This window comes from Nymphaea colorata, unplaced genomic scaffold (genome assembly GCF_008831285.2).
Source record: "Nymphaea colorata isolate Beijing-Zhang1983 unplaced genomic scaffold, ASM883128v2 scaffold0001, whole genome shotgun sequence".
Classification (NCBI taxonomy): domain Eukaryota; kingdom Viridiplantae; phylum Streptophyta; class Magnoliopsida; order Nymphaeales; family Nymphaeaceae; genus Nymphaea; species Nymphaea colorata.
This window is the reverse complement of record NW_022204507.1, coordinates 620,214-637,905: the sequence shown is the minus strand read 5'-3', so window position 1 is coordinate 637,905 and position 17,692 is coordinate 620,214. Positions and strand designations below refer to the sequence as shown.

The 17,692-nt window shown below is 39.3% G+C and overlaps 1 protein-coding gene across 3 annotated transcripts in view; it reads left to right on the top strand.

Annotated features, from left to right (window-relative positions):
• The window catches only part of LOC116267851 (uncharacterized), a 57,982-nt gene that overhangs the window by 14,629 nt on the left and 25,661 nt on the right, over positions 1-17,692 (top strand). For 2 of the 3 annotated variants that reach the window (XM_031649779.2, XM_050075336.1), the window contains exons 10-13: positions 6,151-6,729; positions 6,916-7,027; positions 8,043-8,180; positions 15,536-15,859. In XM_031649779.2, the coding sequence (XP_031505639.1) occupies positions 6,151-6,729; positions 6,916-7,027; positions 8,043-8,180; positions 15,536-15,859 (1,153 nt within the window). The remainder of the gene's footprint in view (positions 1-6,150; positions 6,730-6,915; positions 7,028-8,042; positions 8,181-15,535; positions 15,860-17,692) is intronic. The other variant, XM_031649780.2, reaches the window with a different exon arrangement.

Here is a 17,692-nt window from a genome sequence, read left to right as displayed (position 1 = left end):
CTACAGTGTCCGCCGCAGTGCTACAGTTTGCTACAGTGATTGCTACAGTAACTGCTACAGTAACCGCCTTTGCTTTCGAAGCCTTGTGTCTTTTTTCTATTACTTTTTTGACGCGTGTGAGATTCCTTCGTCCTTATTTCCTTTGTCTTCACGCAACGTTGCTTTATATTACATAAAGAAAGTCAGCAACTACAACGATCTTCTAGAGGCTCTTCGAAATGATTTGCCTCAGGATGTGACCCAGTGCTTAGCCTGTGGGGTGCGTCACAGGGTAAATTTTTATACCAAAAATTTACAAACGTAAAACCCATATTTATCCTAGAGGGTTTTTCCAGGGTAGATTTTGAAGCGATAATCTACAACGCATATCCTATTTTTAACTTGGGGGATTTTCCCAAAGAGAAGTTTATCACGTTTCTTCTCAAACGGATGATGCTTAAGTATTACATGGGAAGCACTGTACCCATGGAAAGTTTATCCATAACTTACAAGGGTCAAGTTTTATCGAACTTGACAAACGTTAGGCTACAGGGTTAAAGACTCAGCAGCTTCGTCCCTACTTTTTTCAGTTGTTTCCTATTTCTTCTATAATTTCTTCTTCATATTGTTCATTATTATCCCATACTCCTTCATCATTCTACGCATCTTCATTGTCGTCTCTGTGAATGACTGCTCCAACATTTTGATCGTCACCTGTCCATTCTGCAGGATTACTGTCGTGGATTTGGTAGAAATGTTCACAGAGGCCAGGGTTTATCTGTGAGATACTTTGGAAGGGAATGTAAAATTTCTCAGTAAGCCAACTATCTGCTAGGAAGATTCGTGTATTTCTATCTTCGGCTACCATACAAGTAGTCCTTGTCCACCGGGCATGTTGGTCTGCAGCAATTGTATAAGCTCTCCAACACTTCAGTTGTGAATATACATCTTCTTCAATTAAAAGTGTTCTAAGAGTTTCTTCAGGAATTCGGGTTTGCAGGGGAAAGAGTGAAGTGTATATGTTGATCGTGATCTCCTGTTTTGCTTCACAAGGATATTCATACGAAGGAGGAATAGATTCAATGTCTAAGTTAACATAGCCATAAGACTTAAAACTGCCCTGTAAGCATTGTCTCAAATCTCACATCGAGCAAATGATTGTTGTTAAATTTCTTGCTGGACTATCATCCGATTATTCTGCAAACAAGGCTCAAATGCTTACAGGATCAAATTGCCTTGCTCTTGATGAGTTCTTTAACATGCTAAATAGATTGGCAGTTACTCTTCCTCCATCCTCAAACAACTCACAGCCATTTGCTCTTTCCTCATTTGGAGGAGGACGAAGTGGATTATACTCTTCCCGTGGTAGAGGAAGAGGCCGAGGTCCAGGAGGATGTGGAAGACTTCAATGCACATATTGTGGTCGTTTGGGTCACTTAGAGGATAGGTGCTGGAACAAAGTGGGTAAACCTAACTCATCCACATCCTCGACTGTGACATTCTCATCCATTTCTGCTCCCAACACAGTCTATCAGTATAGTTCCTAAGGCGAAACCCACGACTGCTTCTATAGATGCATCTCTTAATCTAAGTCTGGCCGAACTTGATTTAATTATGGAGCATTGATCAAATGCTATACCTTCTACCACATCGGCATCCACAATTATCACAAATTCAACATATTCTGCAGGTAGAACTTCTTCTAATGGTTGTTGGATAATTGATTCTGGAGCATCTAAACACTTTTGTGGAGATATTAGTATTTCAAACCTGCAGAAATTTAATCCCTCATAGCATGTTCGATTGGCGGATGGAAGGCTATCTTCGGTAGAAAGGCATGGAGATGTTGATCTCTCTCCATCTTTGCATGTTTATGATGTGCTATATACTCTTGAATTTCCAAAGCATTTGTTATCTGTAAGCAAACTAACTAAAGAGATGAATTGCCAAGTTATTTTTGACCCGGGTATTTGTGTATTTTAGAACCTATCGACTGGGAGGAAGATTGGTGGAGGCCATGAGAGAGATGAAATCTACTTCTTGGATACATCTGTTAAGGAGACGTCATTCTTAGTTGATTCATCTTCAAGTGCTTTCCCATGGCATCTTAGACTTGTCATCCATCCTTCCCTAAACGTCGGCTGCTATGTCCTCAGATTTCTTCCTCAACTTCTATCGAGTCAAAGTCTAGTCAAAATCTATTTGATTTAGTTCATGTTGATGTTTGGGGGCGTAGTTGGGTTCCAAGTCAGTTGTCGTTTCTTTGTTATCTGTCCATTGTTGATGAGTTCTCTCGTCACTTGGGTTTTTTTGATGAAAGATAGAATTGAAGCTCCTTGTATCTTGAAATCTTTCATATTGGAATTAAAAAATCAATTTAGTTATTGTGTCAAGGTTGTTCGCACTAACAATGTTCTCGAGCTCAAATCTACTTCTCTACCTGAATTCTATAAATCCCATGGTATTGTGCCACATTTTACCTGCCCTCACACATCTCAACAAAATGGTGTAGTTGAAAGAAAACATCGCCATTTGTTGGATGTAGCTTGCGCGATGATGATTCATTCTCATATGCTTTTCAAATTTTTGGGAAATGCAATCTTGACCGCATGTTACGTAATAAATAGAGTGCATCATCTTCCATAGACAACAAGATTCCAATTCAAATCCTCTACCCAAACAGGGCCTTGTTCTCTTTGCCTTCACGTATATTTGGATGCACTTTGTACATAAACCTGGACCTAGTCGAGATAAACTAGCTGCGCAAGCAAGTAAATGTGTATTTGTGGGATACTCTAGAAATCAAAAAGAGTATCAATGCCTTGATCCTATATCTAATCGAGAGTTTGTCAGTGCGATGTAACCTTCCTCTAGTCTTCTTCATTCTTTCCTGCAAGCCCCTCATATCCACAGTTTGAGATGCCCCATTCTGTTCCACTTCCAATGCCTCTTATTCCACTTGAGTCCCTTCCATTTTTATCATCAGCCACCTGTTCCAATCCCTCCATTCCACGGTTTAAAGATCCTCCTCTTACATAATCAAGAAGAAATCCATCATCTAATGACCCTGCACCGTCTTGCTCTCAGGAGGTAAATAGTTCTGAATTACATGACATGCCTGAGTGTTCCCTTGATGCATCTCATCCTAATGAACTACCAATTGCACTGCATAAAGGGATCAAACAATGCAAATTCATCATTTTTCTAAATTTGTTAGTACAACTCATTTGGGAGATCATATGTGCAAATTTATTGATGCCATGTCAACTACTTCCTTTCCTATTTCACATGAACAAGTTATTTTGGACTCTAAGTGGTACCAAGCAATGAAGGAGGAGATGAATTCTCTAATATCTCACCACACTTGGGATCTTGTTGAATGTCCTTCTGGGGCAGATATTGTCGGCTCGAAATGGGTATTTACTATTAAGTATAACTTAGATGGTAAGGTTGATCGATACATGACACGATTGGTAGTAAAAGGGTACACACAGACATATGGTATTGACTTCTTTGAAACTTCTCTGGGCACTATACGGCTCATTATATCTGTTGCAGTTCATTATGAATGGAATATGTACCAACTCGATGTTAAAAATGCCTTTCTGTATGGGGATTTATCTGAAGTCGTTTATATGCAGCAACTGCCGGACTTTGAGAAACAGGGGGAGTGTACCAAGGTATGTTTGTTAAAGAAGGCTATATATGGTTTGAAACAGAGTTCCAGAGCATGGTTTCAGAAGTTGTGTGATGTTGTTTCCAAGTTTGAGTTTCATAGATCTCCTTTGGATCATTCATTGTTCATAAAAAGGACCTCAAGAGGTATGGTTGTTATGGTGATATATGTAGATGACATTATTTTAACTGGTGACAGTGAACAAGAAATAGAAGACATAAAAAAGTATCTCCAACAACACTTTGTTACTAAAGATCTTGGCTCTCTACGTTACTTACTGGATAGAAGTAGCAAGAAGTAAAGAAGGTCTAGTTCTTTCCCAAAGAAAATATGTACTTGATTTGCTACAAGAGACAAGTATCACTGAAACTAAACCGGCATCTATTCCTATGAATTCTCGTATTCACTTGTATGATGATAAATCTGAGCCTGTTGATAGCAAATCATATTGGTCTCTGATTGGAAAGCTACTATATGTAACCATTACTAAACCTGACATATCTTTCGTTGTGGGAAAATTAAGTCAGTTTATGGATAAACCAAGAAAAGTCCATTGGAATGCAGCTATGTTATTATTGAAATTCCTAAAAGGTTTTCTTGAAAAGGTCCATTATTTAGAAGAAGTTCTTCACTTCAGATAGAAACTTATTCTGATGCAGATTATGCGGACTCTATTGATGAGAGAAAGTCCACTACGAGATTCTGTATCTTTGTTGGTGGTAACTTAGTCTCTTGGAGAAGTAAAAAGCAAGCAGTTATTTCTTGATCAAGTGCAGAGTCAGAATATCGAGCCATGGCCCAAACTGCCACTGAAATCACCTGGGTGAGAGCCATGCGAAAAGGTCTTGGAATTCAGACAGAATTGCTTATAAAAATGCAATGTTATAATAAAGCGGCTACTTATATAGCAAATAATCTGGTTTTCCACGAACAGACCAATCATATCGAAGTTGATTGTCATTACATTAGGGACTTGGTTTAAACAAGAATTATTTCTACTGAATATATTGCTTTAGAAGATCAAATTGCAGATATATTTACCAAAGCTCTTTCTATATCTGATTTCATAAAGTGTTGTAACAAGCTGAACATGATAGACATCTATACTCCAGCTTGAGGGGGAGTGTTGAAACAACTTACCGGTTTGGCATTTGAGTTTTTTGTATTTTGGAATTTTAGTATTAGGTAGCTTTCTGAATTTTAAAGTTTTGTTGGACTCTTTCTGTAAAAGGATAAACATAACCCTAATTATTCTTTAAAGGAAAGGGAGCAGCCGTAATAGGTGAACAGCTCCTTACTCTCATTCCTCCTCACGTTTTCTTCTTGTCCTTCTCTACTTCTCTAAACAACAGTTCCCATTGAATGTAACTATATATTGTTATATATATGTAGTAATTTTTATCTGTTTTTTATATTTCTTTGTTCTTTACATTTTTTAGATCTTTTGGTATTTGGTAATGACTGTTTTGCTAAATGACAAAGCAGCCCTTAGCTGCTAGCGAAGTGAAACAGCTAGTTACTAACCACACGCCCAGCCAACAGCTGGCACTCTTATTTTCCTTCTTGCATGTAAAGGAGCTATGCTCCATTCTCATTTTGTAGAGCTTTTTGCTCATTTTCCAGATTTTTTGTTCTTTTTTTCTTGTATGTTGCCAGTCCGTCTTTGCTTGCTCTGTCATTCTCTAATCAAGGATTGCGGTTTGTTGAGCATGTGAAGCTCTTCTCTGTAGAAGATCCATATGCTTCTGCAGTAAAGATACTTTTATAGATGATTCTGTTTGGTTCATCATAGTGGTGTCAAATGTTTTTCTTTATGTCAAGAACTATGCATTCGTGTAATACCTTTGTCTTCTAACTTGTCTGTTATTTTAGAAGTTGGTTAGAATGCTTCATCAGTAAACATTACTCCTGTTCTTCAGATTGTAATTTGGTCATAAACATCCCTTGTTTTAGATGGGAACTTTTCTTTCTGAATGTTGGCCATGTTCTTCTCTGGTAATAGTCAATCAGAAATATATCCAACATTTAGCCTTTTTGAATTTCCTAATGTGTTGTGGTATTGCTATCAATTTATCTTGTTAAATATAATGCCGTTCTGGAACAAATACTTGGATTTTGTGATTTGGAATTTGCAAAGGAGTTAAGACTTCCTGTGGCCTGCCATCTATTGGTTGGCAACAGTGTTGTAAGGGGGCTACAGACACAAAAGCATTGATGTTCTTGTCTTGTTTTTGCTTTAATTTGAAAAATAACTGATGAAGAGTGTTTTCTTGTCGCTGTAAAAAAAGCTTGCAATATCATCAGTAATCTTCTTTAGTTAAAATTTGTCTTAAAAAACTGTTGCTTTTTACAGGATATTGTAATCTCTGTCAGTCTGTCAATGTTTGACTGTCATCTTGTAAGCTTTTGCATTAAACTCCATGACCAATGAAGGATCACTGACTTGTTCAAGTATTCAAATAAGTACTAATTAGTCTATCCATTTTTTTGAACAGGGGCCCGTCTCTTCTCTGTTCATTGAAGGACTCTGCACTGCACAGTTCTCTGAGGCAGCCCGCTTTTGATCTTTTCAACACAATTATAGTTTCTGATACAGCAGCTTTGGCATGTTGGAAGTTGAAACTCCATTCATATACTGAAATAAATGTTTCCAGGGCCTTCAATGATGATGAAGATGATGATCCTTTTTCAGGTGATGCTGAGGAAAAGGAAACCACTTGCTGGACCGAGTTTAACACATTAAGCAAACTAACTGTTAGGGAATGTAACGAGTGGATGTGCATTCCTTTGATTTGGTTCAATGTTTTAGTGGAAATGAATCTCTCTTCTCTGCCTATTTCATTCGCTAAGGCTGTTATTTGGGCTTTGTCCCGCTTTTCCATTATGGAAGCTGGAAGTACTGATAATATGACGGTTTCAGTAAAAGATTGGATATTATTGTATGCTGGAAGCATCTCACATTCATTTGAATGGGAAATTCCAAAAGGTTGTGATGATGGTGGAGATGGAAGACCATCTAAAAATTCAGTGCAAGTATCTGCATCTTGTGATATTCTGATAAGCACACTTAAAAGGTTTAAGCATTTCCTCTATTCTCCTTATGTCTGTAGGACTTATTTATTTCTTTTTGCTGCCAAGAATCTTGAAAGTTGAAAAACAGCTTTTAGGTATGTGATGGAAGTAGTTTTTAACTTTGGATACATGAGTTATAATATTTTTCATCTGAAGGTTCTCTTAGTAGAACTATCAATGATTTACAGGTGTGCTGCCCAATTCATTCTCCAATTAAAGCAAGGAGAGCTTCAAAAACAGTGGGCATGGGAACCAACCATGGCAGAGAGTTTGGTCCTTTTGCTAATGGATCCTAATGATGTAAGAATGAAAAATGCCTCTTACAATATCTGTAATTTGGTTACCTGGACTTCAGGATGCATTGTCAAATAGTTCGATAGGTTTTTATTCTATAAAGGACTAGTTGTCCTTCTAAAACTTATTTTTATAAAGGAGATGTGTGGAATGTTACTGAAGTGAAGTCCTGAGGTGCAAATCGCATGTTACGTTAAGATATTGATATTAGAGCCGGAAGTGCAGTATGCCATTGTAACAGGCATATAACTTTGCGTTCAGGTGTATGTCATTGTTTACATTGTGCTTCAGAGAAGCCTCGGTGATTCTGCTGTAGGTATCATAACATTAACTACAGAGCTAGAGGGCACAATTTGCTTTTTCTTCAATTTTCACTTAAATAACTTCAATCTTGCTGGAAATATCTTTTTAAAAGGCTCATTTTTTAAACTGGAGAAATCTCCATTCTCCATTGCTCTTTTATCAAATGCCACCCTTTTATTTCAGCATATTGAAAATTTTCATTTGGCCATGGTGATGCTCCAAAGTTGTGTTTCCTACAGTAAAAATAATTTCCAGCAACATTTCTCGGGACTCTCATATTATGAGGAAAAATTCCGTCGGGCTATTGAAAATTTCTATTTGGGCAATGATGATGCTCCAAAGTTGCGCTTTCTACAGTAAAAATAATTTCCGGCAACATTTCTTGGGACTTCCATATTATGGGGAAAAGTTACGTCGTCCAAATCATCCTGCTTCTGTAGTGCATTTGGGGTCAACTTCACAATGAACTTACAAGCTTTACGGTGTACAGGTTGTGATTACATTTTTATTGTTTTAGTTTCGACTATAGTTGCATGTTGTGCTTCACATTATTCGACACTTATATTCATTAAAGAAAGCACTGTCTACCAAATATTTCCCACAATTTCCAAAATCTGAAGCTTTATATCGGGATAGACTTCATTTTTGTTTGTCACTAATATTCTTTTATTAGGAATGAACATTATATTAATGCATATGAAGTCATTTTGTGTTGTAGAATGCAAGACAAGTTAGTAGAATCATATTGGAACATTTTTCACAGTCAAGAAGCCTGGTGGGTGGCTTGCAATTCCTTTGTTCAAGTGCTGCTTCTATGTCTTCCATGTTCCTGGGGCTGCGTTACGCTTTCAAAATGGTATGGCTGGTAACTAGTCTGGAAGCAATGATATTATTTCACTACCAAATGCTTGGATTTCTTGCTTGCTACATGAGTTATTTTGAACAAAGATTAATGGGCTTTTCTTTTTTCTAGATGTTGTTGTTATGTAATGTGTGAAGACATACTCCATATCACAGGTTCGGCTTGAAGGACTTGGATTAATTGCACAAGGAAGAGCTCACAACACAAAAATCTCACGAGAGTGCTACACTCTTTTCACAAGCACAATCGTGCACCAAGGCACAGAAAAATGAACAAGAATGTTAAAAATAAGAACATTCTTGAAGAAGCCAAAATGGCTAAGAGAGAGACAGAGATACACAATAAGGTGAAAGCCGCTATATATGTACATGAGGAAAAGAAAACCCAAAAGCTAGTGGTTGGAGTAGCTCCAGTCTCGTCAAATCCATTTTTGATCAGGCTGCAGCATGAATTATAAAATTAAGAAAAAATAAATATATAGAAACAAATACATAAAAATGCATCCGTCTTTGGTCAGACTGCAGCATGAGTTATAAAAATAAGAAAAAAAATAGGTATAAAAATAAATAAATAAAAATGCATAAAAATATTTTGTGTGTGTGTGTGTGTGTGTATGTATCTGCATGCATTTACAGAAAATATGAACAGTAAAGCACCAGTGCTCCTAATAGAATTTGCAAATTTAGATGGATGCTTTTTGCTTATGTTTCCTAACTTTTGCATATGCATTCAGATCATCCTAAGTACATAAAAATTAGAATTTTTTTTTTTAGGTTTGTCCTTTCTAGTTTATGAAGGGATGATAGTCACTGCCAGCCATATCCTCCACTCAGTATCTGTTATTTGATCCCACTGATTTGACTTTATCAGTTTTACCTACAACTTATTTGACTGTATAATATGTGGTTCGTGTTGATACATGAAGAAAGGCCATTCTTTAATACAAGATTGATCCATTCTGTACTTGACTCATGCATCTTGAATTTGTATTAAGGTTAGTTTTAATTGTAGATGATATGTTGTATAACCTTAATCTGAATAGAAAGTATAACAAGGAGAAGTAAAAGATTGTTTTAACTGGAATCATAACGAGGAGCATAAACAATTGTTTACTTCTTCCTCCATTGGATATTTGAGGTCTAGTTGCAGTGGTGTGAAATTGCACATGGTCATGAACCAGGGGGAGGCCTGAATGTTGGAAACTTGGATGGTTTAACAGATTTTGTCCAAGGTTGTTTTTAGCTGCAGTGCACTCAGATAAGGATTGACTGCAACTGGGTAAATTTACATACTACATATTCATCAGTTCTCCTTAGCCAGTGTGGTTCGGTTATTACACAAACTAGTCCAATTATTAATATTTGATAAATCAGTGCTATTATCAGAACGAGTTATCAGACAAGAAATATAGAGGATGTTGCTGTTTGCTGAGTCCCTAAGACCGATGAAAGAAATTAGGCTATGCAGGTTCATATTTTTAATCGCTGTCTAGCTCTGACTACAACTCTAGGCCGAGGGCTTCCCTTTGTCTCAAATGGCATGGGATGGCTTTGCCATCTGAATGATTGAAGCATGTAAAGATGGGTCTTGAGACCGGGTCTGGATCTAGACCCGATCCAGCTTGTAGCCCTTATTGGGCCTTACTTAAATACGTGTAACCCTAATTTCTGGTGTTAATGAAGTTCTAAGAGAGAGAGAGTCTGGCGGCTAGTGGGCACCACCTCCTCACCGTGGTTTTTTCCCTCTCGTTGATGGTTTTCCACGTTACATCTGTGTCCGATCTTTATTTCCCGTGTTTCTACTATTTCTAAATGGTATCAGAGCAAGGTTCTAGTTTGTGAAATTTTTTGCCGGCTGTGAAGTTCCGGCCGTGACCGTTCCATTGCGCGCTGCCCTTGTTCCGCCGCCACCACCGCCATTGTTGCCACCGATTCCGGCTGCTCTTGCTGCTGGTTTCTGGCTGCAGCTCGACATCGTTGCCTAGCTCTGCCGCTGCTAGTGTTCTGGTTAATGCTGCCCGTGGTTTCGTTGTCCAGGGTTGCCGTCGGTACTAGTTGGTGATCATGGCTGATTCTTCTTCCTCTACAGTCAAACAGATGTTGGGATCTCAAGAACTGAAAATTTCCCCGTTCAAGTTACTACCATTCGGTTCACCAAGAAAAATTACATTCAATGGTCCACTGCCATCACCATGGGGATTGCTGGTCGAGGCCGTATTGTATATGTGAATGGGAGAAAGGTTGAACCTGTTGCGACTAGTGCGGCTTGGGATACTTGGTTCCTTGAAGACAACCAAGTAAAAACTTGGATTGTCAATTCTATATCTTTTGATATTCAACCTCTCATTCTTCGTAAGAAGACTGCAAGAGATATGTGGATTATTTTGGAACAAATATATGGCCAGAAGAAGAGAAAGATTCGAGTGTATCAACTGATGAAGGATGTGTTACAAATGGGAAGATCTTGACTACTGTTCAGATGACATTGGTGCATTATGTGGCCAAAGAATGGGAAAATAGGATATTCCTATTCTTAGCCTTACTGAACGATGAATTCAAAAATGTAAGGAGTCGAATTCTTAATGCTGAAGAAGCATTTAGTATTGAAGATGTCTACTCCCGTGTGGAAGCTGAAGAACAAAGGCGTTTAGTCATAAGTAGAAGAAAGGAGGAACACATCACATAATGAATGGTCAGCTTTGGTTAGCCGTGCCTCTATGGGAATTGCCCGACCTCCTCAGAAATGTACTCACTGCAAGAAACTAGGTCACACCTTGGAGTTCTGTTGGGACCTGCATCCTGAAAAGAAGAATAGTAAAGGAAGGTTTTCTGGTGGGAAGAAGCCTATTTCTGATGCATCAAACCCTAGTGGAGGCAAAACTTCTATCTCTGCGGAACAGATTCGTGAGCTTCGCGCATATTTGAGTCAGATTGATGTTGGTCAGGCCGAAGCGTCAGATGATGTGAAGGTCAATCATGCACTGGCCATTTCGGGTGAGAAAGGTAATTCTTGTATGGGAGAGTGGATTGTTGACAGTGGTGCCACTCATCACATGTCTGGCAACCCTAAGCTCTTTCACGAATATAAACTGTCTTTGGGAAAGGAACGTGTCTCTCTTGCCGATGGTTCATTTACCTCTGCCGATGGTTCATTTACCTCTGTGGCCTGAAAAGGGAGTCTTTCCTTAAACAAATTTTTAGTGCATGGGGCCTTACATGTTCCTCATCTTCCTTTGAATCTTTTATCTGTTAGTAAGATCACAAAGGAGTTGAATTATGAACTTATATTCTCTGCAAATCGTTGTGTTTTGCAGGACTTGGTTACAGGGAAAAAGATTGGGATTGGTTTGGTGTCTGAAGGCCTATATCGACTTCTTATCCGTGCGGCCACAACTCTTATGACAGCAGTTAGCAGGACCGAGAAGAAGAGGGAAGAGAGTATTCAATTATTTTTGTATTGGCATGAACGCTTTGGACATCTCCCTTTTGGGATTTTGAAACAATTGTTTCTTGATTTATGTTCTAGTTTGAACATTTCTATGTTATCTTGTGATGTGTGTCAGTTTGCTAAACATGTTAGGGTTTCGTACCTAGTTTCTAATAGTCGTGCTAATAAAACTTTCTCCTTGATTCATTCTGATGTGTGGCGGCCTTCGGGAATTCATTCTCATAAGGGTTTTCAGTATTTTATAACTTGCATAGATGATTACTCAAGGAGTACCTTTGTTTACCTGTTGAAAGATCGTAGCGAAGTACCTCATGTTATAGAAACTTCCATCCTTCTAGTGGAAAACCAGTATGGTGGCTCTGTTAAGACCTTTCAGTCTGATAATGCCCGTGAGTATATGTGTCAAACTGTTGAGGAGTTTCTTCGAAAAAAAGGGATTGTTCATGAGACGTCGTGCAACTATACACCTCCTCAAAATAGGGTTGCTGAGAGGAAAAATCGTCAGTTGCTTAATGTTACCAGAGCCCTATTGTTTCAAAGGAATCTTCCAAAACGTTATTGGGGAGATGCGGTTCTTACTAGTGCATACTTGATTAATCGCATGCCTAGTCATGTGTTAAACGGGCGGTCACCACACTCTATGCTTCAAAGGAGTGGTCAACCCTTTCATCTTCCCCCTCGTGTCTTTGGATGTGTTTGTTTCATTCATGATTACAGCCCCAATGTGAAAAAACTTGATCCCAAGTCAATTAAGGGAATATTTATTGAGTATTCTCCTACTCAAAAGGGGTATAAATGTCTAGATCCCACCACTGGTCGTGTTCACGTTACCAAGGTTGTCACATTCTTGGAACATGTCTCCTATTTTGGTGAGAATCCTCTTCAGGGGGAGATGTCAAGGGAAGAGTATTCTCCAAGTCAGGAAATTCAGTTTACAGACTTTTTGGACTACAGGCGCGAAGAAAATCCATCTGTCGACAAAAATCCATCTGTTGAGGTGCTTGAAAAGGAGAAAAAGGGAGAGTCTACTGAGGTGCTTGAACAGGAGAGGAATTGGAGAGTGTTCTACTGGGACGGAAAAGGAATGCAATCGTTTGTTTGGGCAAGTGTACTCTAGGAGAAGAGATTGTACAGACAAGGTGACTGATGGTGATAAGTCTACTCCGAATCCCAATCCTACTTCTTCCCTGGATGACCCAAGTCGTGCTTAGAAGCAACCTGTTGAGGAAGATAGACAGAGAGGAACTGAAAAGGAGGAGCTTCCCATTGCCCTGAGGAAGGGTGTCAGGTCATGTACTCAACACCCTATTGGTAACTGTGTGTCTTATTCTAGATTGAGCACTGATTACAAATGTTTTGTATCCTCTTTGTCTTTGGCTGTGATTCCCAGGAATGTTACAGAGGCTCAAAATGATCCCAAGTGGACTCATGCTATGCAAGAAGAGATGGAGGCCTTGGACAAAAACCAAACATGGGAAGTGGTAGAGATCCCTGAAGCGGCTCATCTGGTTGGGTCCAAGTGAGTCTACACCATTAAGTACAGACCAGATGGGAACGTTGAGAGGTACAAAGCCCGTCTGGTGGCCAAGGAGTTCGGTCAGAAATATGAGATCGACTACTTAGAGACGACGTTTGCTCTTGTTGCGAAGATGAAGACTGTTAGAGTTATTATTTCTTTAGCAGTGTTGAAGGGTTGGAAGATGTGCCAACTTGATGAACCGCCTTTTTCAATGGAGATCTTGAAGAAGAAGTGTATATGTGTATGCCCCCAGGTTTTGAGAGACCTGAAAAATGCTGTAAACTGAAAAAGGCTTTGTATGGGCTTAAAGAGTCTCACCGAGCATGGTTTGAACGTCTTAGACTTGTAATGAGAAAGCATGACTACAAACAAGGAAATGGAGATCATACCCTGTTTGTAAAGAGGATGGAGAGTAAGGTTACTCTTTTGTTAGTTTATGTTGATGATATGATCGTTACAAGTGATGATGAAGAGGAGATAGCAAGATTAAAGGGTTTACTGGTTGCCGAATTTGATCTCAAGGATCTTGGCAAACTGATGTACTTTCTTGGTATTGAGATTGCTAGGTCCAGTACCGGCCTTGTGTTAAATCAACAGAAATACACACTAGATCTATTGGAGGAGACCGGTAAGCTGGGGTGTAGACCAGCTTCTACTCCTCTTGATGCTGGGCACAAGTTGAGCCTTAGAGATGGGGAGTTGCTCTCTGAAGAAGCCAAAGGAAGATATCAATGTCTTGTTAGGAAGTTGATTTATCTTACCCTCACTCGACCAGATATCACTTTTGCTGTGAATGTATTGAGTCAATTCATGCATGCTCCTACTGATGCACACTTAAAGGCTGTGGACAGAATATTGTGCTATTTAAAGAGGAATCCTGGCAAGGGGTTCTTATATGTGAAACAAGAGCCGTTGAGGTAGAAGGGTATTCTGATGCTGACTGGGCAGGTTGTGTTGATACTAGAAGGTCTACCTCAGAGTCCTGTGTCTACTTGGGAGGAAACCTTGTTATCTGGAGAAGCAAGAGGCAAGATGTGTGTTTTCGATCTAGTGCAGAGGCCGAGTATAGAGCAATTGCTATGAAAGTGTCAGAGTTACTATGGCTAAAAATAGTGCTAGCTGATATCGGGATAGAAATTGGAGGACCTATGAAGATGTACTGTGACAACAAATCTGCAATCAACCTAGCCAATAACCCTGTACTACATGACAGAACAAAACATGTTGACATTGATCGCCACTTTATCCGTGAGAAGATTGATGCTAAAGAGTTAATCTTACCTTACATGAAGTCTGAAGATCAAACCACTGATGTTCTGACTAAAGCTCTATCTTCAACTTCTTTTGAGAGGAATGTATCCAAGTTGGGCATGTTTGATATGTATGCCCAACTTGAGGGGGAGTGTTGAAGCATGTAAAGATGGGTCTTGGGTCTGGGTCTGGATCTAGGCCCGATCCAGCTTGTAGTCCTTGTTGGGCCTTACTTAAAGACGTGTAACCCTAATTTCTGGTGTTAATGAAGTTCTAAGACAGAGAGAGAGTCTGGCGGCTAGTGGGCACCAGACCTCCTCACCCGTGGTTTTTTTCCTCTCGTTGAGGGTTTTCCACGTTACATCCGTGTCCGATCTTTATTTCCCGTGTTTCTACTGTTTCTACATGAGCCATTGGCAGGATGGTAGAGTTCAGCATGGTGTGGATTAAAGCCTTACAGGACCTCCTTAAAATTCCTGAACACCCTACTAGGAAGACTGGCATTTTATTGCTTTTTGTCATCTAGAGGGAAGAAATAGGATGAAATGGAGGTCTCCTATCCACTGGCTCGAATCTGATTAAGAAACTGTCACTTCCTCTGTAAGTTTGCGTTTTCAGTTTCCCTTTGTTATTCTTTGATTGAGATTGTGCTTATGAGTGACTTGCTGCATATTTCTTATGCTTTGGTGGTAAAGCAGGAATCTGAAACTCCACATTTACATATTGGATTATCTTTTGCTTCCAGTTTATTATTGGAACATGTTGACTTGTAGTCTCGTATATTCTGATTTGAGTACACATTAGGAATAAGTTTTTAATTTGCATTTTGTATATTTTGATTTGACTTTACATTGGGAGCATGTTTTTACATTCGTATATATGGTGCTGTTTCTCCCTTCATGTGCTTCTAGTTCATGATTGAAACATGTTGACTTGTAATTTCTTATCTTCTGATTTGACTTCATATTAGGAATACATTTTAAATTCTTTCACATATTTTGCTTTGACTTTACATGTGGTGTATCTTCGCATATATGCTGCTGTTTTTCCCTTCATGTGCTTGTGTGTTGTGTCTGAATGTTGTTCATAGATTCATCATATGACTTATTCTTTTTTCTCTTATGGAATTCAGGTTTTGGCAGATTTAACCTTGTTAAATTTTCAGAACTTGCATCATTTATTTTTTATCGTTCGAAAGCTTCTCAAGGAAGTTGGTTCCTCTATGCCAAAGCCTTGTAATGATAATCGTGAACAGTCTTCCATGCTTTCTCGTGGAGGGGGCTTTTTGTGGCAACCTCTTTTTACTACATGTTGCGATGCTTCTGGAGGTCCAACCACCATTATAGATGTTGAATCTTGGAACAAATTGTGCTGCTTACTTCCTGGAGTTATGTGGCCAGCTATAGTGAAGTGCATATCTGAGGGAAAGGCATTCACTGATGATAAGAAATCCCAGGTCTCTCTATCACTTTGCTCATCACATGTTTTTGAGATTAAAGCCTTATCCGTTCATCAGATGAATAAAAAATTTTGTGAGGAAAGGCAGTCGATAGTGAGAGAAAAACTGGTTGGTAGTTGGTACCGATTTGCTGTGTGACGAGTCCTTCTGTTGGAGTACTAACCTGTTCTCAAAATTTTCTGACAAGTAGTTTTAGCTTAAAATTGCTACTTATACTTTGTTACTTAATTTACTTGCTAGGAGACATAACATAACCTTCCTTACGTGAGTGGGCCAGTACATCTGCCGCTTGTGGATGCATGAGCACAATGATACTTCCCTAGCTTCTGAATATTCTTTTCTTTTGTCCCTGCATGCTTATCAAATATTAACTTGAGTTCAAAAAGGATGTTAGTTCTTATAATATTTCTACCCATTGCAAAGAAATGCTTTGACATTGAAAATACCATAACATCACTGTTAGCTACCGGGTCCCAGGTTTCGGGTTGGGTCCATGGGACTGACCTGGTAACAACTATAAAGGGATTAGCTGTTGTAATTAGGGGGCAACACTTCCACTAGAAGGCCATTCCTCGCGGAGGAAGGAACCCTAATCTGGGATTGCGGTTTGAGTGGGTGAGTTTGGGAGTTTACCAGTGTGCTGCAAGAGGCTAACAATTGGTATCAGAGCCAGATGTTGAAGGATTCAAATCAACAAATCATGGAGGGTCAACTAGAAAGGATGGACACTACTTCTTCAATGATTAATCAGACCATGGACAGTGAGAAATTGCAGGCGATGGTCACAGGTTACCAGGTGACGAGAACGATGCTTGAAGAGTTGCTTGGCAAGACGATAACAAGTGTTGCTGTTCCAGAGAACAGGTACTGCATGAGTCAAGAAAATTTTCCTGTTGATAGTAGAAAATGGGCAGAACCTAGAGATGCACCGGAGTTTTTAGACGAGTACGACGATGCTGAAGGTAAAACTGATAATAATAAGAAGAATGTGGATTAGTTTATAGAAAATGTTGGTGAAGATGTGGGCATTGTTCCACTCTCATCGCTGCCCAAGGATGTCGTGTTCTGGAATGCTCAACACCAGGCGCATGCGACCATCACATCGCTAGCACCTAGTAGCAGAGGTGGTAGTTCCACTCATTGCACACCCAGAGATGGCTCCTATTTGGAAAAAAAGAGATGTTAGGAAGATGACTGTATGGATTGGGATAAGAGGACATTGAGGCAGCCAGAGAAACCCCCTTGGGATCAAACCATAGCAGCCATTACAGAGCTGGATTTCGTGGTGAAGTCCTTAGAATTGGATCGGTAGTTAGCAATGGAAGAATTTGGGAATACTGGTACTGTTTGTCACCTCCCAAACCAGCACACATTGTTGACAACCTATGATAGAAGGTTCAGAGATGGAACCTCAGCAAGGGAGTTCAATTCCTTGCTAGTATTACAATATGTTTTTGTTGCAGCTGGCAAGACTTAGAGAGAGAAAAGTTAATCCATTCACTAATCCTAATCTCCATAATAAAGAGATTAGGGTAGAAGAGAGATTTACAAATTACATCAACCAAAGTAGAGAAATGTTTAAAGAGACCTCATAACTATTAAATATTACAAGGAACCACCTAGACACATAAACTCTTCTAATTCAATAGTTTTGATGGCTGTGGGTGACAAGAATGGGGAAAACCCCATTTCTGTGGCAGATTTTATGGCCTCTCAGAGGGAGAGTCTGCCATATCTCTGTAGGATGATAGAACCATTAGATTTGCCAAGTGATGCAGCCATAAATTGTGGAAACCCTCGTAGTCCTGCATTTAAGGACACAAATCAATA